Source organism: Wyeomyia smithii, chromosome 3 (assembly GCF_029784165.1).
Source record: "Wyeomyia smithii strain HCP4-BCI-WySm-NY-G18 chromosome 3, ASM2978416v1, whole genome shotgun sequence".
Classification (NCBI taxonomy): Eukaryota; Metazoa; Arthropoda; class Insecta; order Diptera; family Culicidae; genus Wyeomyia; species Wyeomyia smithii.
Window position 1 is genome coordinate 33,027,185 of NC_073696.1, and position 24,638 is coordinate 33,051,822.

General features: G+C 35.4%; 1 protein-coding gene across 1 annotated transcript in view; it reads left to right on the forward strand.

The window, feature by feature from the left end:
• Positions 1-23,688, forward strand: part of LOC129731460 (uncharacterized) — a 104,391-nt gene extending 80,703 nt beyond the window's left edge. The window contains exon 3 of the mRNA XM_055691472.1: positions 23,015-23,688. Coding sequence (XP_055547447.1) covers positions 23,015-23,347 — 333 coding nt within the window. The 3' untranslated portion in view covers positions 23,348-23,688. The remainder of the gene's footprint in view (positions 1-23,014) is intronic.
• Positions 23,689-24,638: the final 950 nt, after the last annotated feature.

Genomic DNA, 24,638 nt, shown 5'->3' on the forward strand with positions numbered 1-24,638 from the left:
AAGACTCAATAACTTGCTCGAAATATAGTGAGTCCATTTAAAGACGAAGCCACACGTTAATGTTTTCAAATTTCTAACCCGAAATTTTTACCGGCAGAATTTATTGAAACTAACATAAATAAGATGAAAGCTAGCATTAAAATTTTCAAAAGTATAGAAGCACCTCGTGACGATGGGATTTCAAACATTTTAATTAAAGTTCTTGAGAAATTCTCAGAAATTGTTTCAAAATGAATATTCCACCAAATTATTGAAAAAACGCCAACAATACTCGAATTTTAAATCCGGATAAGAAACCAGCTGAGGTTTCAAGATGTCGACCAATCAATTTATGATGATACGAGTTAATGAATCTGAAGGTTATTCAACTGAAGCTGCTCTTCCATATGTAGAAAAAGCATTCGACAGTGTTTAGCATAAAGGTTTGATTGCGAAACTGTTAATTTCTAATTTTCTACTTTTTACAGTCAAGATTTTAAAACAATTATTCAATCAGAATTCTAAATCTGATTGATTTTCTTCTCAAAGCAGGTGTCTCTCAAAATAGTCATTTGATAACACTGTGTTCCTGTGAATTTTGTTGCCCCTAGGCGTTTCAGAAATGCCGCAAGTCTCCAGAGACTTCAATAAAATTTTCCCGTAGGTAAACGGAAAAACGACGAATACGGCGAGCAATTACTCTGCGGCCTTTTGACGCACTTCTGCATTTACCAGGGGCACCAAAATAAACAGGTTAAAAAGCAATAATTTTTCTAGGGTACTTATTTGAGCTTAAGGACAACTTTTTTCACTTTTGTCGACCAGTGTAATTTTTATTTTCAATTTTATCGAACTGGACATGTTTCTCAACAAAAAATTTAAAAATATAAAATTTCAGCAGGAACTAGTTTAAGTCTGATCATTTTTAGTTTTGAGATTTAGGTGGAAAAACCTATGATAGTCTTAACTTAAATCAGTTTAAAATAAATTGGTCAGGGAAAAAAATGTAGTACATCAGGGAAAATCAGGGAATTTATTTTTGGAAATTGAGTCGCCATCCTGCTTTTCTCTCTTAGCCATCTTTTTTCATCCTTTACGTGCCACCTTGCTTACGGAAATACCGATATAATTTAATGCAGCTTACCACAAACTGAAAGTCACCAGCTCGGATTCCAAAATGGCCTGGTTCTAGAGGTATCAATAGTAGAAAGATTTTTAAAGTTTTTAAGTTTTACACAGCTTCGCCGAATCCGGAAGACGCTAATTGGATTTCAAAATGGCGTCAAAAAATTACAATTTGCTGTTTCTTGTCAATTCTCGAAACAGCAATATTCAGAATTCTTTAGACATTATCACACATTGGTCTCTGAATGTTATCCCGTTTTGAAAAAGGCTATATTGGGGAATATCATAAATCGATTCCCGGTCATTGTGGTTTCGAAAGTACCAATATTTTACTAAGCTTTTCACCATACTTAAGCAAAATATAGCGTCGAATATTTTGCTCCTCCGAACATGAGCTTTCGGCCTCAATTAAATAAAAAAGTTCTCATAACGCACAAAAGTTTTTGATTCTCTTATCAAGGCTCCCTTCTTCGTCAAGGGCTACTCCTTCCTCTTTCCGCATACCAAGTTTGGTGACAATTAGTTGAGGCATTCACAAGTATGTTATGTTGGAACTTACATACACACATCTTCTTTTTTATATAAATAGATTTATATGTGTCTTTCGGACATGGCGTTTCATGCATTAATCAACAATTTGAAGATAGAAGAACTATCATCCTCTCATTTTGCTTCAAGTTTTGATCCATTTCCAATATAGGAAAATAAATGTCGGACAACGATTATCAGTATCTAATCTTGACCTGATTACGAAAATGTCAATATTTGTTCGGTTTGTTCGTCTTCCATTGTTTTATACAGCTCCTAGAAATAGGAACTTGCAAACTTAGATTTAAAAACGGGTGACAACATCATGTTACGGTCTCTGGACATCACTTCTAGCCTACAGACATAACCGAGCGCGTAAAAATCTACGAATTCAATCAGTATACTTCCTTAATGCACGAAAAAATTTGATCTCTTCATGAATTGAGGCCCTCCTACTTTCCAGTACGTCTAAACCCGTATGCGAAAACGTCTTTTATATTAATAGATAAATGGAATTCAGCTATCAACATGCCGGCAAAAGGCAAAACGTACCGCAATTTCGAAATATTTTCTTATTCATACTCAATCAATCACTCAACCATCAATTCGGGACAAAACCCCGGCGTAAAAAGACGTAAGCGCATTTTAACCACGCTATCCATAACTGGAACAGGTTGTGTTTTAGATCTGGGATACTGCATTTTCATTAAGTACCTAATTATTGGGATGTTATGAGATTCACCACAAAATGCTTATCAGTTGAGCGACTCGGCACTTCCGATTTAGCTCTGCATAGACAGTATTGTCAATTAAGGGAGAATTTTTCTCGCAAGAAGCATGAAAATCGCCTTAGGCTAATGACATACTGAGGCGTCAAATGAAGCGAAGCAAGAAGCGTCGCAAAGGCGTCCGAGCTACTTCTTCGAACGTCTATATGAAACGCTCAAACCGGTCATACTCGAGCGGCAACGACGCGTCGGTAGAGGCGGCGAAACAGAACGAGTAGTGTTTTGACGCGCGTAGACGTACGCGGTAATACCTTGTTCAGACTAAATCTTTCATCGCCAGGTGCTTTATATTTGTTTTATTTTGGTTCGGTAATTGAAAAAAAAAAAGCAAATAGAATACATTTTCGTTTAGAAAATGTTAAAATGTTTATAAAATGTTAGTGCAGTAATACCATGTCAGACTAAACCTGATATCGCCAGGTGCTTTATATTTCGCTTTATTTTGGTCTTAAATCTTTAAAAAAGAAAAAGAGGTCATTTTTCGGATAGAAAATATTATCGGGAAAAGGTGATTTACCGTGCTTGAAGTAGCAAACAAATCTTCAATGGACGAATTCATATTTCCTTTAAACAAAACCGGTGCTGGAATCTAGGAATATGACAACACAACGCATTTGCGACGCTCGCTCCAGTATGTCATAGGAAGCTTCACCCAACGCTTCTTTTTATTCCGCTTGTTATACGCTCAACGCTTCGCTTCATTTGACGCCTCAGTATGTCATTAGCCTTAGAGGTACTCGATACCGACGTCGTTTATTTCGACAAAAATAACAATATTCAGATCTCCAGGCGTATCGGCAACGAAAGTATCGATACGGTACCGGCCAATGCTAATTCCGATAATTTTGACCTCGATAGAAACAAAGCACCAGAGTCTTCTAGTATAGCAGCGTTTTTTTTTCTAACTTTAACCAAACTGGTGTTCTGATAGAAAAGCGTGTATGGAGAGTTTGCGACAATAATAATATTCAGCAAGCATTCTTTTGATATTGAAGACTTAGAAGAAAAGTAGTTTTCGTGGATTTTTTAATATTCTCTAATTTTATCTCTCAAGTATAATTTTTTTATTTCATCAAGCAAATGTAGACTACATACAATATTTCATTACTGTTGCTACTTATAGTGTTTACAATGTTCTTCTTACGTGCTAAGCATTATTTCTAGTGTATTTCAGACAGTTTTGAATTTGTTCTTTCGACATTTTTATGCCAATGGTTTTACAATGTAGATTATTCTGACGCATCATTCGACTCATGGGACCATTTTTTGCATCATTTGTTCTGAACTGTTTTTCTGAAAAAAGTTTTCTTGTTCTAAGATGTCGTGAAGGTGTATAAATGCTGAGTTGTGATAGTAACGCAGATATGTCTATACGATTTGAAATAATGTCATTGACTGTTTTTATTTCTCTCTTGATTCCCACATGGAATTAACTTTGCGCTATGTTTTCAATAAAAATACTAGCTGACCCGGCAAATTTTGTTTCGCCCGTTTTTCTTTATTTGAATAATTTCAAACATTTTAATTGATTCTACATACATCCATATATTGACCCTGCGATTTGTTTATAGTCTGCAAATGCACCCCTTCCAGAAGAGAGAGTCGAGTCTTCATGGAAATATTTTTTGGCCCCAAAACCTCCACATGCCAAATTTGGCTCTATTTGTGTCAAACTACCATAGAAATATTTCTTGTTTCTAAAATTCTCCACATGCCAAATTGGGTTCTATTTGCTTGATAAGTTTCTATGGTATGCAGCTATTTGAGTTTTATTTGTAGGAGAGCACTCTCTGCCAGAGAAGGGAGGGGTGTTAAACTACCATAGAAATAATTTTTGCTCTTAAAACCTTCACATGGTAAATTTGGCTCTGTTTGCTTGGTTAGTTCCCGGGTTGTGCAAAAATTTGTGTTTAATATGTATGAGACCCCTCCCTTCCAAAGGAACAAGGGGTATCGAACCACCATGTAAAAATTTATTACGCTCAGAAACATCCGCATGCCAAATTTGGTTCTATTTGCTTGAATAGTTTTCAGGTTATGCAGGAATTGGTGTTTCATTTGTATGAGTCCCCTCTTTCAGGGGGACTACCACAGAAATATTTCTTGTTCCTAAAACTTCCAATTTTTATGCAGCTGTTTAAGTTTTATTTGTATGAGAGCCCTCTCTTCCAGAGAAGGGAGGGGTGTTAAGCTGAATGCTAAATTCGGTTCAATTTGCTTGATAAGTTCTTGAGTTAGGCAGAAATTTGTGTTTCATCTGTATGAGAGCCTTTCCTTACAAAGGATAAAGGTGTCTCAAACTGCCACAAACATATTTTTTACTCTCAAGAACCTCCCCACCGCATGCCAAATTATGCAGAAATTGTTGGTTCATTTGTATAGGAGCCGACCCTTCCAAGAAGAGGGAAGGAGGGTGCCAATCTATCACAGAAATATTTATTGCGTCTACATGCCAAATTTGGTTCTATTCTTGAATCATGGAGAAATTTGGGTTTCATTTGTATGGGGACCTCTCCCGGCCCCAAAAACCCCTTCATACAAATTATCACATCGATCGGTTTCAGTAGTTTCCAAGTCCACATGGACCAGACAGACTGACATGACTACATTTTTATATGTTTTAAATTTAGCAGATATCATCAAAAACTTTTTCACGCAGATATTAAAATTCGAATGGGTTTTCAATGCCAATATAGTCAGCTTTTTCAATTTTTTTTTCCAGGATTAGAGTTTTCATAAATTTTGGCGATTTAAACTGCTCTTTTTTGATAATTAGGACTTTTTTGCATTTCGAACATGCCTAAAATTTTTGACGTTTTTTATATTTTCAACATCTTTGTTGTCATGTTTCTTTTAATATTCGCAAAAGTTAGATGATACTGACTTTTTCTTTGTTTGTTAGCATGTTTCTTTTTACGAAAGTATTGAGCAGAAGTCTTTTGGTAATAAAAGATTTATATGGAGATAACAGAATTTCAACGGGTTTTGAACTACTTTATGAACTGAATCTATTTTTCGTCTCTTTGACTAGGGTAAGCTTGTATAAAACTTCCACGGTACCCAATAGTAGAGGGTAATTTGATATTGGCTTTGGGGGAAATTACCTTCCCAGTAGGTAATTGGCGAGAACACTATGCCGGTGACGTCAAGATTTTGAATTGCAATTTTTGGAATTCAAGCGAGTTTTAACGCGAATTGTGGGATTTTCCCAGCTATTTTTAGCGGATTTCGGGTTTAAAAATTTTTTACGTATCAATTTTTCCTGTGCATAATATAGTGGAAATCTAAATTTTCAATGTGTGTTTTTTTTTTAAAGAAGAATGCTTTTTTTCATAAAATTATTTTTACATTTGACAAACATACACATTGTAAGAACCATAAGTGTTTGTGTCCTGTTTAATATTTATTCGCGAGTTCTTACGTTGCACTAAAATTCAAAATTAAAGTGACATTTGACAAAATTTGACGATTTGATATCATTCCCCTCAATTCTTTTCAATTTTTTTAACATTTGTAAAACTTTTGCAATCTTGACATTTTTTAATTTTTGATATTTTCGGCATATATAACATTTCTGTCCATTTTGTCAATTTTTATATTTTTGAGATGTTCAATAGGAAGTCCCAAAAAAAAAAATCGGTGTTGGAAAAGTCAAGGTGCTCAGCCCTAAATTGGAATATAATGTTATTTATAGCATTTTTGCAGAAGATTTCGACTTTCTAAAAAATTGTTTTCAGGTTGCCCAAACGTGATTTATGGAAAAATGACTTTTTTAAGCTACAAACCCACTCTTTTGCACTTTTTTCAATACTGTTCGAAATTTTTCCATATATTTTTTTTGTGGGGTTGCTTTTTTAGAATATTTTGCATGGTTCAGTTCAGCATTGCACTCAGTTATTTGACCCTTAGAGCCCAATAAACATGGCTGGTCTGAAACTGAAATGTCGTAACGGAACATCTATAGTAAACGTAACGTTTGGGGGGAAGAGACGGAAGGCTGTCTGTCAAAGCGAAGTAACCCATGTGGAAAATTTGAAAGATCTATGCAAAGGGAAAATAGTTTTTCGTGCGCCCTAATTAATTCATAAATGAAAAAAAAAATAAAAAAACATGTTTTGAAATTTTTATTCAAAAAAATCAAAAATTAAAACACTTAAAATAATTAAAACAAATAAATAAAATTATTAAAAAATAAAAAAAAAAACAAATTAATATACACAAAAATCAAAATTTTTCATCACGTTTCTTGGCGTTTTTGACATTTATTTAGTCTTTTCACATTTTCGACACATCTGACATTGATCATATTTGTGTCATTTTTTTCATATTTGACACTTTTGTGACATTTTCAGAAGCCTCAAGCTTTTGACATGTTTTTTGAATTTTGTGTTTTGAATTTTTTGTCTTTGAATTTTTTAACAGTTTTGATATAGGGCATTTTTACATTTTCTGGTATTTTCATCAGTTGCTTGATATGATTTCACAGTTTCAATGTTTAGTCATTTATTTTGCTTGGATTATAACCCTTTTTTATGATTCACTATAACCGTTAGTTGGGTAATAGTCATTTTGTTGATTGTTTTTCAATTGAAAAACGTCGATTGTCCGCATAAAGTTGAGTTTATAACTTATATAGCAGAAACAAACGTGGAGCTTTAACAGTAACTCAAATCTTAGAGATAAACTAGAATACTAATGCTTGTTCAAGTATATCAACGTTCAGATGTAGCGAAATGATTTCAGATTACAGTAAAGTTATTTATGTCTCTGTTTGATGCTCTATTAAATTAATCCAGAATAATTCTAGCAATTACTCATACTCATTAACTTTGAGAAGCTAATATCCATTAAAATAAATCAAATATGAATGATATAACGAAAAAGCACAAGCCCTTCAGCGCATGTCTTCAATTCTTCATATTTGTTGGCGCCGACAGAAAACCAGCCAGTTTCCCCACTTTGCAGCTATTTTTACACTCTGAATAGCTGAATTTCCATCAGAGGTTCGTACTTTTCGTTCGGTATTTTTGTGCACGCTAGTTCAGCTCTAGCGAATTCTTTCGCGAAAAAAAATCGATCGAGAATATCTCTTCAAAGGGCACAAAATCTCACTGAAAGTGAACTTGAAATGTCCCAATTGTTTCTGTCGCTCAGCAAGAGGAGGAGCAAACTGACGACGTCAGGCCCGGTCAACCGGTAGCGCCCTTCGAGAACAGGTTCATGTTAACAAGGAATGTTGTTAACCTTCCCAGCGGCTGATCACGACATCGCGCCTAGACAAAATGCATTTCAATTTCCGATGCAAATTATCAGCTCCGCAGCGAAACGCAAAAAAAAAACTAAATTCCACCGTCAGATCAACATCGCATAGAGATCTCAGCTTCTATCGAAAGGGTTGTGTATCAACCAGCAGCGTGCCTGAATCTAGCTAATTTATTACGTGCTGTGCAGGGCCATTAACTGCAACGGTGGGTGTGCAATACCAGCTCCGTGGAGAAATTCCTATCGGAGCGCGGTAAACCTCAAAGAGCGCTGCTAGAGTAGAGCAGAGCAGAGAGCAGGAAGTGTGTCATAATTCAAATTATCGATAGATGGCTCCAGTCTGCCTCGGACCTTCATTAGTGCTAAAACTGGTTGAACGGTTCATTGCCATGTTTCGCCCGTTAGAAAACCCAATTGTTTTGATAAACATACCGTTAATCTGTCCAGCTTCGGTGTAATCATGGCGGTGTGAATGGTCCAAAACGGCGTAATAACAATTCCGCCCATCGATTATATTGCGTCAATCAAATTAAATCATACCGCACAATCGACAGCGGCATTCACCCTGTTTTCCAGCGAGATCAACCGTAAACAAAAAAAAAAAAAAACGCCCAAAGCAATTCGTTTAAGAGAAAAAAGTAACAAAGCGAGGAAAACCGAACGGTACAATTTACTCTAATCGATTAAATAATTGACTGTCTGCGGTTCGGAAATTTCGTGCACCGTTTCGCTTTGCGTCTGCTTATCTCATGGATGGGAAAGTAACACAATGGCTGTTTTATTTTTGTGGTTCAATTTTTTACTTTACACCTTTTCTGATATTTTGCAAGTAGTTTTCATAGCATTTTTTTCCGCCCACACTTTCTTGCAGCTCATCGGTATCATTTCTCAAGCAGAGAACGCGTAGTGATTTAAATGGTCGTAAACTTCATTGTAAATCAGAGTTTTAATACCCCGTTCCGGTCCCGGAATCAGAACAACCACCTGAGTTTGGTTTTGGTTTGGTTCGACTTCAATCCGGTCCGGAATCTGAGAACAAAAATGGTTACTCAAACCTTTGTTTGGTGGTCCTCAAGGCATCGAGCATTCAATTGAATTTTTTTTATTTTTATTTTTTCCAAAATAAACGGCACCTTGGCTCCTCCTTTAGCATTCCCAAGGTCAATGTCAGTGCAGTTAAAAGCAGCGGCGTTTCGTTCAGCCGTCAGTGCCAGCTGGAGGCAGCCAGCTGCCGGACGGGGATCCGTAAAGTCCGCACATGATGCGAAAGCATAGACACGCCGAGACTGATGGCGATAATAATGCGGTAATGAGTCATTATTTTCATTTCTTCGTTATTGCTGTTTTGGCTGCTGGCTGCTGTTGCTGCCTCGCTAGCCAATGAGATGCTTTTTAAGTGCAGAGCATGTTGATTTTTTTTAAAATTTTGCTTCTTATTTGTGTAGCCTCATTTCAATTATCAAACTGAAAACACGCCCGCGTGTGGCCTTGAACATGGGGTATCAAGAGCATCTCGTTCTGCGGCCACTCGGTACTCGGTGGCCTGTGTGGTACTGTTGATGTAATTTTAATTGTCGCCGGTACCGAGGTGAGATTCATTAAAGCTCAGTTCAATAACAAGAGTCAATAGCTGCAACCTTTTTTTTTACAATACGTTTTTGACCTTGCATCATAAATAGTCAACTCGTTTACCATTTCTTAACAAATTTTGCGTTCGACTTTTAGCTCTAACTGGGCTATTTGTTGCCACTCGCGTTATCAAGATATGTCGCGAGGCATGTTTTTTCACCGTGGCAGGTGAATTAACGCGCTGTTTATGCAGTACTTTTTTTTCGTTCGAAAACACAAACTCCGATAGAGGCAGCAGCCATTGCAACAGCAGAAGCAGAAAAAGCTACCTCTGCCTGCGGGCGACACGGTATTTGATCACTCGAACCTGATCATAAATCTACCGGTATATACTCAGCTCACTGGCATTTCATTTACATTCAGATGAATAATGGCCCAAATGCTGCCGGGGTGAGTTTGTTGCAAGTTCATCCTTCTTGTTGTCGCACTGGGGGCAAGCGCCGAACGCGTGCAACAATGTAACACACGGTCATTTATACTTCCACCCAGCGAATCCGGCTTTGAGGACAACCGTACCAAATCGAAATGTCATCGCTTCTGTCATCATTAGTGTCGAGAGACTTAATCTATTCGGCCATTACTTCCTCATGTACACGTTAACAGTTTGGCGAGCGGGCGAGCGAGCGCGATAGCCGGAGAAATTGAGCAATCCAAGACCAAAGGCACCAGAAACCCATCCATCACACCGCGGTGATAATTCAATTAGCCCGACAGACGCAGTTCGGCACTAGCATAATTCAATTTGCGGTAAAAGTACGCTTGATTGTCTGCGAAACATTCCATTGACATTTGCTTCGAATCAACAACTGGTGGCTGCCAACTGCGCACTCCCGCTACTGCTGGCGAATGGCGAAAGTGTTAACAATCGGTCACCTACACACACATGCACATCAAATGTCATCAACTGAAAACGTTCGAGGCTTGGTTTAATTGACTGTAGCATTTATGAATGCAAATTGGGATGGAAGTTTCGTGGCCCTTGAAGGGAAAGCTCTACCTTGAGTAAGTGAAATCCTGGGTATTTACGAAGTCGTGAGCAGATTAGTAAGTGACGAGAATCAATTGAGAAGGTATAAAGCGAATGGCAGGCATGGATTAGAAATGCATAATTTCTGTGTCAGATGGCAATAAATAATAACAATACTACGAAGCTTCAGAATAATTTAAAGTTATTTTGAATGCATTCAAACTCTCACGAGTCAATATACCAATTTATTTTCTTACTGGATGATATTTTGAGTCTCATTGATTTCCCATAGAAACCAATCCTCAGTAGTCGATATTTCTATTACTTTGCTTGATGGTCTATACTAGTCACGACAACCTTCATTGTTCTGGAGCAAAAAAAAACAAGTTTCTGTTTTTTCTGCTCTTCCGGAAGAGGTTATGCGGAATAGCTCTAACAAATATAATAATAAAAATTGCAAATGTAGTTCTGAAGGAAAAAAACACATTATAAATTCCTAGATAAAGAAAAAAATTTCAATAGATGCCCTCAAAAACCACTAATGCATTGAAAGTTTATTATGTCACAGAAACTGCTTGTCGCATCAATATTCAGAAAAATTGTGCAAGAGCCATCTGAAAGAGTGAAAGATGAACACTAAACGATTTTTTTCTTGCTCACAATGCACAGTAATACAGAACTAAATGGTCGGTTGAAATGGAGTTTTCGATACAATTTTGTGATATTAGAGCCATACCCTCTATAGGGAAGTTGCTTCTTATAAGTACAGCTCTACATGTGAATTGAAGTGGAAATTAGCGAGTTCTTGGAATCAGCGCAATAAAACAACCTTAATTTTTATCTGCGGAAAAATGTCATACTATTTTCGGTGAAGTTATAGATCACTTGATTTCAAGCAACTTAGTAGAAGACAACTTTTTTGTAGTTCTTGTATTGACTGAAGAAGAGCAATTTCACTGAGGGTGGCAATGAAGACAGTTGCTCTATTTTTTTCAATCTGAATTTCTCAGTAAAGTTTTATAGACTGTTCCGAAAATTATAAATACATCTTCTTTCTTGAATAAAACAAAAAATACAGGATTTTTCGGGTCATTTTATTCTGAAATATAGATAATAAGTGTTTTCTTTCCAGTTTCAATTCAAGTTGGGATTATTTTTCGTAGGATACGGGAGTTCTCTAACTTTTCTCTTAACACTACTCATAAGCTTTTGCACAGTGTGTTCTCCTATCATTTTTACACCTTCAAGCCAATCTTTTTTAAATTTTTCAACATTGTCCGCTGGTTTGACATATTTACTCAGCTTTGCCTTGGTCAAAGCCCAGCAGTTTCTATAGGGCGAATTTCAGGGCAGTTTGGAGGATTCATCTCCTTTGGGACACATGTGACATTATTTGTTTTATACCACCCTAGTGCATCCTTAGAGTAATGGCAGGAAGCAAGATCGGGTCAAAAGATTCGTAATTCGTAATGAATGGACGAGATATTTTCCCACATTAACAAATGGCCTGCCAAAGCATTACCTTCTTGCCGAATTTTTCGGTGTAAATGGCTTTCACTGATCCAGGGACATCCTTTCCCTTCGGTGATGTATAAAATTGCGGTCCTGGCAGAGTCTTATAGTCCAGTTTTATGTAGGTTTCGTCATCCATGATAACAGACCCTATTTTTTGGTCAGAAGTTTGTCATAAAGTTACGAGCTCTCGGTTTCACAGATTCAGCTTGTTTTGGATTTCGTTTTGGCTGCTTCTGCTTCCGACGGGTCTGCAGACCCATTCTTCCCTTGGCACGCATAACGTTACTCGCCGAGGTTCCAAGCTTTCTCGCCACATCTCGTACTGATACTGAAGGATGCCGCTTGTAATATTCCTTAAGCTTTTTGTCCATTGTGGGATCAACAGGCCCGGGTTTTCTACCACGTCTTGGGGCGTCAGTAAATGTGCACTCTTCACAATACTTCCGCAATGCGGTTTGAACTGCTCCGACACCTATACCTTCTTCTCTGGCTAGTTTGCTTATAGAAAGACCACTCACGGTGCCCCATTTGTGCACAATTCGCTTTCTTTGCTCGGAAGCAAGGCAACGCATTTTCAAAATTTCGCACTAAATGTTAGAAAAAATGACAGCATCTGTTTCTTTTGGATGTAAACAACAGGACGCAGCCAACGTTTGGTTGAATACTGCACGTTATTCGAAATGACGGTTGATCGTAAGTGTATTTATAATTATCGGAACGCTCTTCAGAGTTTCAAAAGACGCTATTGGCTAAACTGTAAGGGAATTTCTTTCAAATGTTGATGCTTTTTTAAATAAATGTGTTTTGGAATAATAATCACAAGTTTCAAGTTAAAATAAAGAAAAAAAATTGAGCCCTTTTTCGATTTATTGTATTATTAAATGTTTTTTTGTTTTCCTCAACTTAGAACCATAATAACTTAAAAACGAATGAATTTACGAAGTAAAACATCACGAGCTTTTTGATTTAAAATAATTTTGCGAATCATTGAACATCATTAGAATATAAATATTTTTAAAAAGGACGAAACTGATAATTTTTTTCATTTCTCCATCCTGAAATTTTCACCAAAAGTTTTGTTATTACTTCAGCTTTCTTAAAAAAAAAAAAATAGGAAGAAATTCAACTCTTTTTTTTTGAAAATCAAAATTTAATGTTGATTTAGAAATTTTTGCACTGGAAAAATTTTTGTTTTATTTTGTGAAATGTTTGACATTATTAACATATGGGTCATTCCATACGAAGTGACCACGAAAAAGCACAAACTTGGACACGACCATCACAGATTTTGCTCAAAGTTGGGAGTATTATTTATCTATTGTCACTTTGGAAAAATCCCAAATTTGGTGTCGATTGGAGTACCCCCCGCTCTGTGGGACCCCCTGTTTATTGCAAAGTCACGCATTTTTTATTCAAAATCTCTTTTTTCTTTTTCTTACAATTCATAGACGTTAGATGTCCGAAAAATACTGATAGATGATTTTTGAAGAAAATAAACCAAGGAATCCAGAAAAAATATATTTTCTGACCGGAAGTGTTGCCAGATAAATTATTTTTGTATTTGAAAACTAAATTTACATTTTTCGGCAAATGCAGCCATTTTATTTCAAATTTGATGATTTCATCGTGTTCCTTGAAAAATTTCACATAAGAAACAACTATCATCCCGAGGTATTAAGAGCCAATCTCGAGATATAACATTTTTACGAAAAAAGTTGTGAACTTCGTACTTGATTTTTTTTACAATTTATAGACGTAAGACACCCGGAAAATAGTGATAAGTGAATTTTGATGAAAATAAACCAAAAAATCCAGAAAAAATATTATTTTTGACCGGAAGTGTTGTCAGATTGATTACTTTTGTATTTTAAAACTTAATTTGCATTTTTCGGCAAATGCCTCTAATTTTATTTCAAATTTGATGGTTTTATCGCATTTCTTGGAAAATTTTACGTAAGAAACACTTCTCACTCCTTGGTAATATGAGCCAATTTCAAGATATAGCATTTTTACGAAAATAGTTCTGAATTTCGTAATCAATTTTTCGTAAAAATGTTATATCCTAAGTTTGGCTCATTCTACCACGGAGTGGTAAGTGTTTCTTACGTAAAATTTTCTGAGAAACACGATGAGACCACCAAATTCAAAATAAAATTAGCTGCATTGGCCGAAAAATGAAAATTTAATTTTAAAAATACAAAATTAATCTATCTGGCAACACTTTCGGGCAGAAATAATATTTTTTCTGGATTCTTGGTTTATTTTCCTCAAAATTCACCTATCACTATTTTTCCGGTGTCTTACGTATATAAATTATAATGTAAAATAATTACGAAATTTACAACATTTTTCGTAAACTTGTTATATCTCGAGATTGGCCATATCTTATTTATATTTTTTTATAATTTTTACTGTTTTTAGTTTTTATTATTATATAAGGGTCATTCCATACGAAGTGTACATGCCACTTGGACACGACCATCACAGATTTTGTTCAAAATTGGAAGAATTATTCACCTACTGTCTCTTTGGAAAAATCCCCATTTTGGTGTCGATTGGATTACCCCCCGCTCTCCAGGACCCCCTCTTTATTGCAAAGTCGCGCAATTTTTGTCAAAAATCTCTTTTTTCTTTTTCTTACAATTCATAGACATAAGATGTCTGAAAAATACTGATAGATGATTTTTGAAGAAAATCAACCAAGGAATTCAGAAAAAACATAATTTTTGACCGAAAGTGTTGCCAGATAAATTATTTTTGTATTTGAAAACTAAATTTACATTTTTCGGCAAATGCAGCCTTTTTAATTTAAATTTGATAATTTAATCGTGTTGCTTGGAAAATTTTACATAAGAAATAACTATCATCCCGAGGTAATATGAGCCAATCTCGAGATATAACATTTTTACGAAAAAAGTTGTAAATTTCGTAATTATTTTATTTTATAATTTATAGACGTAAGACACCCGAAAAATAGTGATAGGTTAATTTTGAGGAAAATAAACCAAGGAATCCAGAAAAAATATTATTTTTGCCCGAAAGTGTTGCCAGATAGATCATTTTTGTATTTTAAAATTAATTTGCATTTTTCGGCCAATGCAGCTAATTTTATTTTAGATTTGATGGTTTCATCGTGTTTCTCAGAAAATTTTACGTAAGAAGCACTTACCACTCCGTGATAATATGAGCCAATCTTGAGATATAACATTTTTACGAAAAATTAATTTCGAAATTCAGAACTATTTTCGTAAAAATGTTATATCTCGAGATTGGCTCATATTACCACGGGATGATAAGTGTTTCTCACGTAAAATTTTCCAAGAAATACGATGAAACCTTCAAATTTGAAATAAAATTAGCTGCATTTGCCGAAAAATGCCAATTTAGTTTTAAAATACAAAAATAGTCTATCTAGCAACACTTCCGGTCAAAAATAATATTTTTTCTGGATTCCTTGGTTCATTTTCTTCAAAGTTCACCTATCACTATTTTCCGGGTGTCTTACGTCTATAAATTGTAATAATTTATCTGGCAACACTTCCGGTCAAAACTTATATTTTTTCTAGATTCCTTGGTTTATTTTCTTCAAATATCAAATATCAGTATTTTTTGGAAATCTAACGTCTATGAATTGTAAGAAAAAGAAAAAAAAATTGAACAAAAAATGCGTGACTTTGCAATAAACAGGGGGGTCCCACAGAGCGGGGGGTATTGTTATTTTGTTTGTCATTTTTTATCAATTTTGCCATATTACATTCATTTGTCATAATTTTGTATATTTGGCAATAACTGCCATATTTTGTCATTTATGTTTTTATTATATTTTGTAATTTCCGCATTTTTTTTTGTTAGTTTTGTCATGTTTGGCTTTTTCGTTATCTATTATTTTTACCTTGATCATTATTCTGGTCATTTTTGTATTTTTTGGGGTTTTTGATCAATTTTGTTTTTCTGTAATGCTTGACATGTTTGTTATTTATTGTCATTATTGCCGATTTTACGATTCTCGCCATTATTTGTCTTTTAATAATTTCTATTTTTTTATTATCTTTGTCATATTGATTATTTTTGTCATGCCATACGTTATTTTTTGACTTTTTTATTCTTTTCTTCTTTGTCATTTTTATTATGTTTATCATTTTTTATTCTGTTATTTTTGTATGTTATTTTCATCATTTTTGCTATTTTCATCGTTTCCAAAATTTTTTATGTTTTAGGTTTCGTCAATTTTATGTTTCTGTCTCTTTTATACATAATTGTTCTTTGTTATTGTTGTCATGTTTATCATGCTTATAATGTTTGTTACTTTTTGTGATTTTTGGAATTGTCATCCTTGTATTTTTATCAATTTTGTGATTTTTTATATTTTTTTTCATTTTAATCGTTTTGTATCCGTTAACAAGTTTGCTTTTTGTCACTTTTACCATGTTTTTCATACCTGTATATTTTATAATGTTTGTTGCTTTTTTCATACGTCATTTTTATAGTATATATTATGTTTTTTATTTTTATCATATTTATTTATTTAGTGAATTCTGTTATTTTTGCCATTTTTATCTTTCTCGTTCTTTATGTCAGCTTAGCTATTTTTTCTTATTTGTCATTATTCTCCTTTTTGTCAAGTTAGTCATGTTTGTTATTTTTTTTTTTACTTTAATCATTTTTACTATATTGGTTGTTTTGTCATGTTTGTTATATTTTATGTAAATTTTGCACTTACTTTCATTGTTAAAATTTTTGTTATGTTATGTCATTTATGTTTTTTCATCTTTCTTGTCATCTCCGCATTTTTTGCTAGTTTTATCATGGTACAGTTTTTTGATATCATTGTTTTTTATCATGTTTTTCATTTGGCTTATTTTTGAATTTTTGTTATTTTTATCAAGTTTGTTTTTCTGTCATGTTTAAGTTCTGGTTATGTTTGGTATGTTTTGTCATATAGGCAATTTCACTATTTTTTATCCTCTGTAATTTTTTCTATTTTTGTCATATCTATCATTTCTGTTCCTTTCATCATCTTTGTCTCGAATATTATTTTTTGTCATATTTGTCGGTTTTGTCATGTCAAATGCCATTTTTAGTCGTTTGGTTATTCTATTGTTTGTCATTTTTTTGTATTTGTTGTTTTTATTATGTCTGTCTTTTTCTCAATTTTACCTTTTTGTGTTTTTAAATTTATAATCATTGTTTGTTATTTCTGTCATCTCTACCATGCTTATAATGTTTGTTGTTTTGTGATTTTTTCATTTTAATTTATCATTATTATTGTGTTGCGTTTTTGTCATGTGTGTGATTCTTGTTAATGATGCCATTTTCATCATATCTTTTATTGTCTTGTTCGACATTTCTGCTAGTTTTGCAAGTTTGCTATTTTGATCATTTTTGTCAACTTTGTCATATTATGATTCTGGCATTCCTGTCATTTTAGTTAGTTTAATTATGTTTCATTTTTTTCACATTTCCCATTTCTGTCTGTTTTTCTGTTTATCATTTCTGTTTGTCTGTTTAAATATTTCTGTCTGTTTTCCAAGGTCGTCGTTTTTTCTTTTTATCATTTTAATAAAAAATATAATTTTTGTCGTGATTTGTGGTTTTAATAATTTTTGCCATGTTTATCATTTGGCGGTATGAATTACGTAACTCTCATAGGGGAAGGGGGAGTATACTTGAGTGTAACGATCTGTTATATAGGGTGGGGGGGGGGGTTCTAGGTAAGATTAGCACGCAACAAAAAACATTGGACAGAAAAACCAAACAAAAAACCAGCATTTTCATTAAGCAAATTCTTCTATTGAGTTACGTAATGTTTATTAGGGGGTAGGTGTTGGCGTTACGTTTCGTTACAATAGGGGGTGGGGGCGGTGGTCCAAAAATTGTTTTTATTTGTGTTAATTTATGGATGTCGCCTTTGCGTCTTTTAACTATTTTGGTCATGTGTTCTATTTATATTATTGATTTTAAATTGTCGTGTTTGTCACTCTTTTGCCAAAAAATCGTTGTTGTAACGTTTGACATCTTCAACTTTTGTCACGTTTGTCATTCTTTTGTGATTACTGCAATCATCGTATTTGTTGTCTTTTAAATTTACTATGTTTGTATTGTTTCTCATGTTTACCATTTTTTATCAATTTTATCATGTTCATCATGTTTGACATGTTACCTTTTTTACCATTTTTGTCATTTTTATCATCTTTGCCAGGTTTTTCATTTTTGTCATTATGTATCATCATTTTTTTATGCTTGACGTTTTGAAAAATCATGAAAAGAAGTATAAAGAAGAACTTTTTTTCATAATTTCTATTATGTTTGTTATTTTGTTGTTTGTTCATTTTTTCGTTTCTGTCGTTTTGTTATGTTTTTTCTTTTTTGTCACTGTCATGCTTATTTTTTATGTGATTTTTGTTATTTATGCCATTTTAAGGATTTTATCATGTCAAAAACTTTTGTCTTTTTGGTTAGTTTCGCTGCTTTTGTCATATCTGTGATGTTCGTCATTTTTTTCAAGCTTGGTCAATTTTGTCATTTTTTCGTATTTGTTAAGGAACTGTCAGTTCAGAACATTTCTGTTGTCTCAATCAATTTTATTATGTGTGTCATTTTTGTCATGTCTATCATTTTTATCCAAGTTTATTTTTGTCATTTCTGCATTTTTTCATTTTTGTTCTTTCTTTCAGTCTCATTATGTTTGCCATTTTTGCCTTTTTATAATTTTGATCATGTTTGCCATTTTTGCCATAACATTCATATTTATCTCCGCCACTTTCGCCTTTTTTTGTCATTTTTGAAGTTCTTGTGGTCCGGTTAGTCGTTTCTCTTCACTAGCGTGTAGGAGAACATCTTTCACTGCGAAAACTCTGGTGCATAAAGTGACACATTTGCATGGAGAGCGCAGCAAATCGTGTGTATCTGTGCAGCTCGCAAAAAACACCGGTAAAATCTGAAATATCTTTACAGAGAGATTATGAACTTTCTCACACCTTTCTCACACGCAGTGATTTAGTAATTACGCACAGTAATTACACAATAAAAATCACTGCAGTGCTGAAAAGTAGTTTAGATTACATTCTATGCTTTGCATCTCAAAACTAGAAAAACCGGTCGCTCGTTACGCACGTAAGCTCTTGTATTGCTATCTCAGCAGTGCGCACTGTGGTGTACTTCTGTGTAGGCTCACTGGAGTGATTCACCACTCTTGTTTCAGTCAGCAAAGCAGGAGAAAGAAATGTGGTGCAAAAAATTGCTACACACAGCGCTCGTGATGGGCGAAAAGTGAGTGGTTAATATTCATTCCTTCCACACATTGAGGAGAATAACAAGCCTGTTTGTGGGTAATGCATTGTCAGTTTTAACATTTCTGTCATGTTGGTTAAATTTAATATGTCTGTCATTCCTGTCATATTCATAATTTTGTCCTTTTTTAAAGTTGTTGTTCCGGTTAGTTTTGTCGTTTTTATCTTTTTCGTCATGTATTTATTTTTTGTCATCTTTGTTGCTTCGACATCTTTTGCCATGCTTGTCATTTATACCTACTTTTAATTTTTGTAATTTTTTTCAATTCCATTTTGTCATTTGCTTTTTTGAATCATTTTGGTCATGTTTGCCATTTATATTACTATTGGCATTTTGTCTTGTTTCTCCCTAGCGCCTTTTTTGTCAATTTGGTTATTTTTGTTATTTCTTCTATCATCTTTGCCTTTATTTTGCAATTTCTGTTATCATCACTTTGAAATTTTGTTATGTTTGTCATATTTATTGTTTCTGATATTTTTATCGCTCTTTAGATATTTGACATATTTATTATGTTCATCATTTCACTTCTATCATGTTTGTCAAGTTTTTCTTTTTTTTCATTTTCATCATTTTCATTATGTTTGTCTTTTTATCATTTTTTTATTATGATACAACGTTTGTCATTTTGTTGTTTTGCTATTTTTTCCATTTCTGTAATTTTTATTATTTTTATTACGTCTCGCCTTATCGTCACTGCTATCACTTGTATCACTTTTATCTCCCAGATGGTCTCGAGGTACGATGCTGGCCTAACAAGCCAGTCGTCGTAGGTTCGAGTCTCGTCGTGGGAGAGACTGTTAGTGTCAGTAGGATCGTAGCGCTAGCCCCGCAATTGTCCGGTACACTGAACAGTCGGCTGCGAAGTCTGTGTTTAAATAAACAGAAGGTCAAGTTCCGAATCGAAATGTAGCACCAAGGTTTTGCTTTGCTATCATTTGTATCATCTTTGTCATGTTTGTTATTTTTGATATTTTTGTTATTTATGTCATTTTTATGCTTTCAATCATGTCTATTAGGGTGGGGAATCGTTATATGGAAAAGAGGAAATTTGATAGCAGAAATCCAGAACCAAGTTTTTTTTTGTTCTATTTGGGGCCCCAAACAATCCTGAATATATTGGAAGTCGATTGGTTTTGTCTCCGTTTGGCGCATTGCATTTTAAATTCATATGGAGATTTGTATGGAAAAACCAACTTTTTTGCATTTTCCATTTTAAAGATCTCAAAATGGCTCAAACCATTGGTTTCATAACTTCATATGGTAGGTTTTTTGATGCCTAACAACTTGGCCAAAGACACTAAAGAGCTAGGGTGTGCCAAAAAAATACTAGAGCTTTTTCAAGTTGAGTATGTCGAAATTTATGTTGCAAATCATTTTTTCTGCCAACACAGCCAGTGTACCTCTGAAACACGTTGTAGATTCTATTTACGCCTAGAATATTGACCTAAATTTGTTTGCTTGGTCCAGCTGAGTGTATAAACTCGTTACGACAGGTTACTTCTGATGGGAATCCAACTGACGCCGGTACATTGGTAATGTTGGCAGAAAACAAGATTTTTGCATTTAAATCGACATACTCAACTTTGAACAGCTATAGCTCTTCTTAGGGACATTCTAGCTCTTCAGTGTCTTCTGCAAAGTTGTTAGGCATCTAAAATACTATACTTTAACATAATGTAGTGCATTATTAGAGCATTATTGAGCTCTCTAGATAGGTAAATGCAAAAAAGTAGGTTTTCCCATACGAATTTTCATACAAATTTGAAATGCAATGCGCCAAGCGGAGACAAAACCAATCGACTTCAAGTAAGTTTGGGGTTGTATGGGACCTCAAAAGGAACCAAAAAAACTTGGTTCTGGAAAATCGATCATTTTCCCCACCCTAATGTCTATATACTGTAGTCTTTTTTGTAATAAATCGAGGTGTGAAAATATAGTAATTACGCGCGCAAACAGTTGTCATTTTCCTAATTTCTTTCATTTTTTATCTTTTGTGTCATTTCTATCATATTTGTCACTTATGTTCCGCAACACACCAAAATCGTTTTAAACGCGGTTTTTATGTTGTTTAATAGGGATTTCTATAAAAAATCGGTTGTTACGCGCTATTTTTTAAAACATATTTCTGTATCAAATCGTTTGTTAAGATTGTATGATCTTCATTCGCAGGTGGGATTCACTCTTTTCTTTATATGGATTTTGGTGAATTTTGGGTGGATTTTGCAATTCATACGCCACCCCGTGACTTGAGTTTCTTCGACTTGTTTGATGTTTGCTCTTGCTTTTTACTATACAATAAAAATTATTGACTCTTGACCAATCAATTCGCCAATTCTCAAAACTATGCTCCACAATAAGTGAACAAATCAAGCTGCTTAGCTTTCAAGCCACTATCACCTTTCTCAGCGGAAAAGTTCTTCATAATAAATCTTCATAATCAGCGCAAACAGATTAGAGTCACAAATAAAAGCAAGAAAAAGTGCTTTTTTATGTAATTTGCAATTTTCCTGCTCCCGTGTCGATCAATCGGACCGGAATGGCTTTGTATGCAGCGCATGTAAGCAGCAAAATAAGACATTTTTTCTTCCCCGGCCCGAGCAAAGCGTTTTCATATTTGAATCGAACTCGATCGCTCCATCGTGTTCCTCGCGCCACCCTCCGGGGTTTTCTTCCCTAAGCTTGCGCTATTTCCTCAATAAAACTACTTGAAGTGTGACATTTCGGTACGGTTGAATGGGATTAAACACTTTGTAACATTTTCCTCTCTCGCTGAGGAGCTTGACTTCCCACTGGCTGGCCAGCTGCACTGGCGTCGCGGCTGACTGCAACGAAAGTCACTAAATCACGTTTAAATTTGCGTTTGTTTTTTTTTTCGCGCTACCAGCAAATAGCAGCAGCAGCAACTGGTATTTGATTGAAATCCGTTTGCAATTTCCAGTTGCATGTGTCGGGCGTCGGTCGGACGTTCGAGTGAGAGTTATTATAGCGACAATCCCGCACAATTGACGGCCGCCGGTTGTTTATCGGAGATAATACTAATTGAAAGCGGCGAAAGGCCGGACGGGGAATTAACGGCGCTGATGGCGTCTACAAACGGCAGCTAAGTTCAAGCCATCTCGTGCCGCAGCCTAGATATTATCGCCGTAGTACCGATTTCAATGCGCTTTCTAGTTGGTGGTTGATTGAAAAATAATTCGTCGTTTAGAGGATGGATTTGGTGAAATGTGTTATATAACAGATTTATTGCCTGGAAGCGTAGTCTGCACTTACTGTTTGGAATTAATACCTTTCTCGCTTCGTGGATCATAATAAACTCATTTGCTTTACACTCGTGTCTATGGTAATGAAAGACAGCTTCATTAGTTCGAGAAAATCATCACACGCTTATTTTACGACTCCTTTGGAGGTAATTAGTTACTGTGATTTGTTGACTGCTAACAGTTCAGACAAGCTTCTACTGGTGGCAGAATTCCCACCGGACAAGCTTTTTAATGTTATCTCTTCTAGGTGGCATTTGTGCTTCCTGTATTTCATTCTTTTTGTACAATACGATCCCCCTAATGGTGCGACTCTCGGCATTCGAAAGGTAAAAATTGAATAACATAATAAACGGTAAATGATAATGGTCACATAACTGTTCTATCAGACAGAGAAAAAATGTACCATAATTCCGATTGTCAACGGTAGCCAGATGCCCTGTTCTTGTTGATGGTTATCGTGGCAAGTCATCATGCCATGGAAAGCAATTAAAATGTTGTACAAATTCATTACATCAACTCTAAATAGTGTGTAATTACAATCCTCACAATGGGAAAATTATCTCTGTAGGAAGTAACGGTTTCCACTGCGATTTTTTTTTTTGATAAAGTAGTTGATGTTGCTAATGATTATGATTACTACAACACTTTTTCTGTCTCTTCTATCCTTTCAGTACGGCTTAAGACAGCTGGATCTGTCGCTGCTCTCCCAGTTGTGGGCCCTGAACGAGTCGATTCAGGAGTTCCGCACGATGCTGCAGGAGCAGGAAACCCTCTCGCCACCCTCGCCTACGCCGTCCAACTCGGACGCGAACTCGGTTTCGTCCGATGAAGATGAGGACGAATCGTCCAACACCGCAACGGTCGGCGGCGGAATCATCCCAGGGCACCACAATCTGATCGAATCGGTAGCCGCCGGTACGGTACTCGCTTCGTCCCAGTGCAGTAGGATGCGGGCACCACCTCCGCCCCCACCCAGTCGGAAAGCGCCCTCGAGACCGGTTTGAATGGCAGACATCCCAAAAACAGAAATGCTACTCTCAAGCTCTAGCCAATAATTAATTTAACTCTTACTGTATTCCGTGATGATCCGGCGCAGGTTCGGGGGGTGGTTACTGCATGGGCTGCACCACACAGACACACACACACACACACAAAACAAAACGTAAGTCAATAGAACAAGACGGGCTTTCTCTTCGTTGAGAAATCCACGCCGATATCGTAAGTAAGTATTTGCTCCGCAATTTTTTGTACATACTAAGTAATCGTAATTCCTGCAAATGTGACAACTGCTAAATAAAGAAACATTGTTCCAAAATTAGAAGTTCGCATCGCGATCCCGATGATGTTTAACGTTTTTTTCTTCTTCGATAGATTGAAAGAAATGACACCTACGCGGAGTTTTGAAGAATATAGATAAAAGGAGCAGCTAAACAAGCATGGTTATGATGATACAGTCAACAATTCGACTTAGCTAATGGTAGGTAATGGTGTCGTGAAAGCACAACAAATTCAAACCGCGCCCGGAAATCTGGAGAAACTACGTGAGTGTTAAATATTTTACAGTTAACCTTTTCACCTAATTCTCATTTTTTCAACATTTTGGGCAAAGATAGAATGTAATAGAATTGAATAAGTGTATGTAAATTTTACCAACACATCAATTTGATTAGGTTTGAAACCTGGATAACGAATGTGTCTTAGCTATGAATTTTTGTCGAGCACTGCCTATATAAATTCTAAAAAAATTGTATGGACCGTGGACATTAGCCAACCTCCCCCCCCTCCTGTTGTTTAGCGGTCCTGAAGATGAATCCCAGAACTCTAGAGGCTTTGTCGACAGTGAACGAAATGTGAGGCTTGAAAGTGAGCTGGGAATCCAAAAACACCCCCAAGTCTCTAACTTGGTTTACGCGCTCGATATCAGTTCCTAGCAAAGCGTATTTGTAATGTATAGTTTGTTTTTTTTTTTTTTCGCGAAAATGATATAATCGAGCATTTGGATGGATTAACGTCCATACGGTTCAGATGGCACCAGTCGGCAAAAACATCTAGCTGACGTTGAAGAAAGTGACAGTCTTCAATTGTGTGAACTTGAAGATATAATTTGAGGTCATCCGCGTAAGGAAACCGTGGTCCTTTTATCACGTTATTAAAATAGAGCAGGAAGATTAGCGGTCCTAAGTGACTTCCCTGCGGTATTCCAGACGTAGCGTCAAAATAAAAGGACTTCTGCTGATCCTTCGCACGCTTCTGGGAATTGCGCTTATACATGATATTCATATGACGAGACATTGC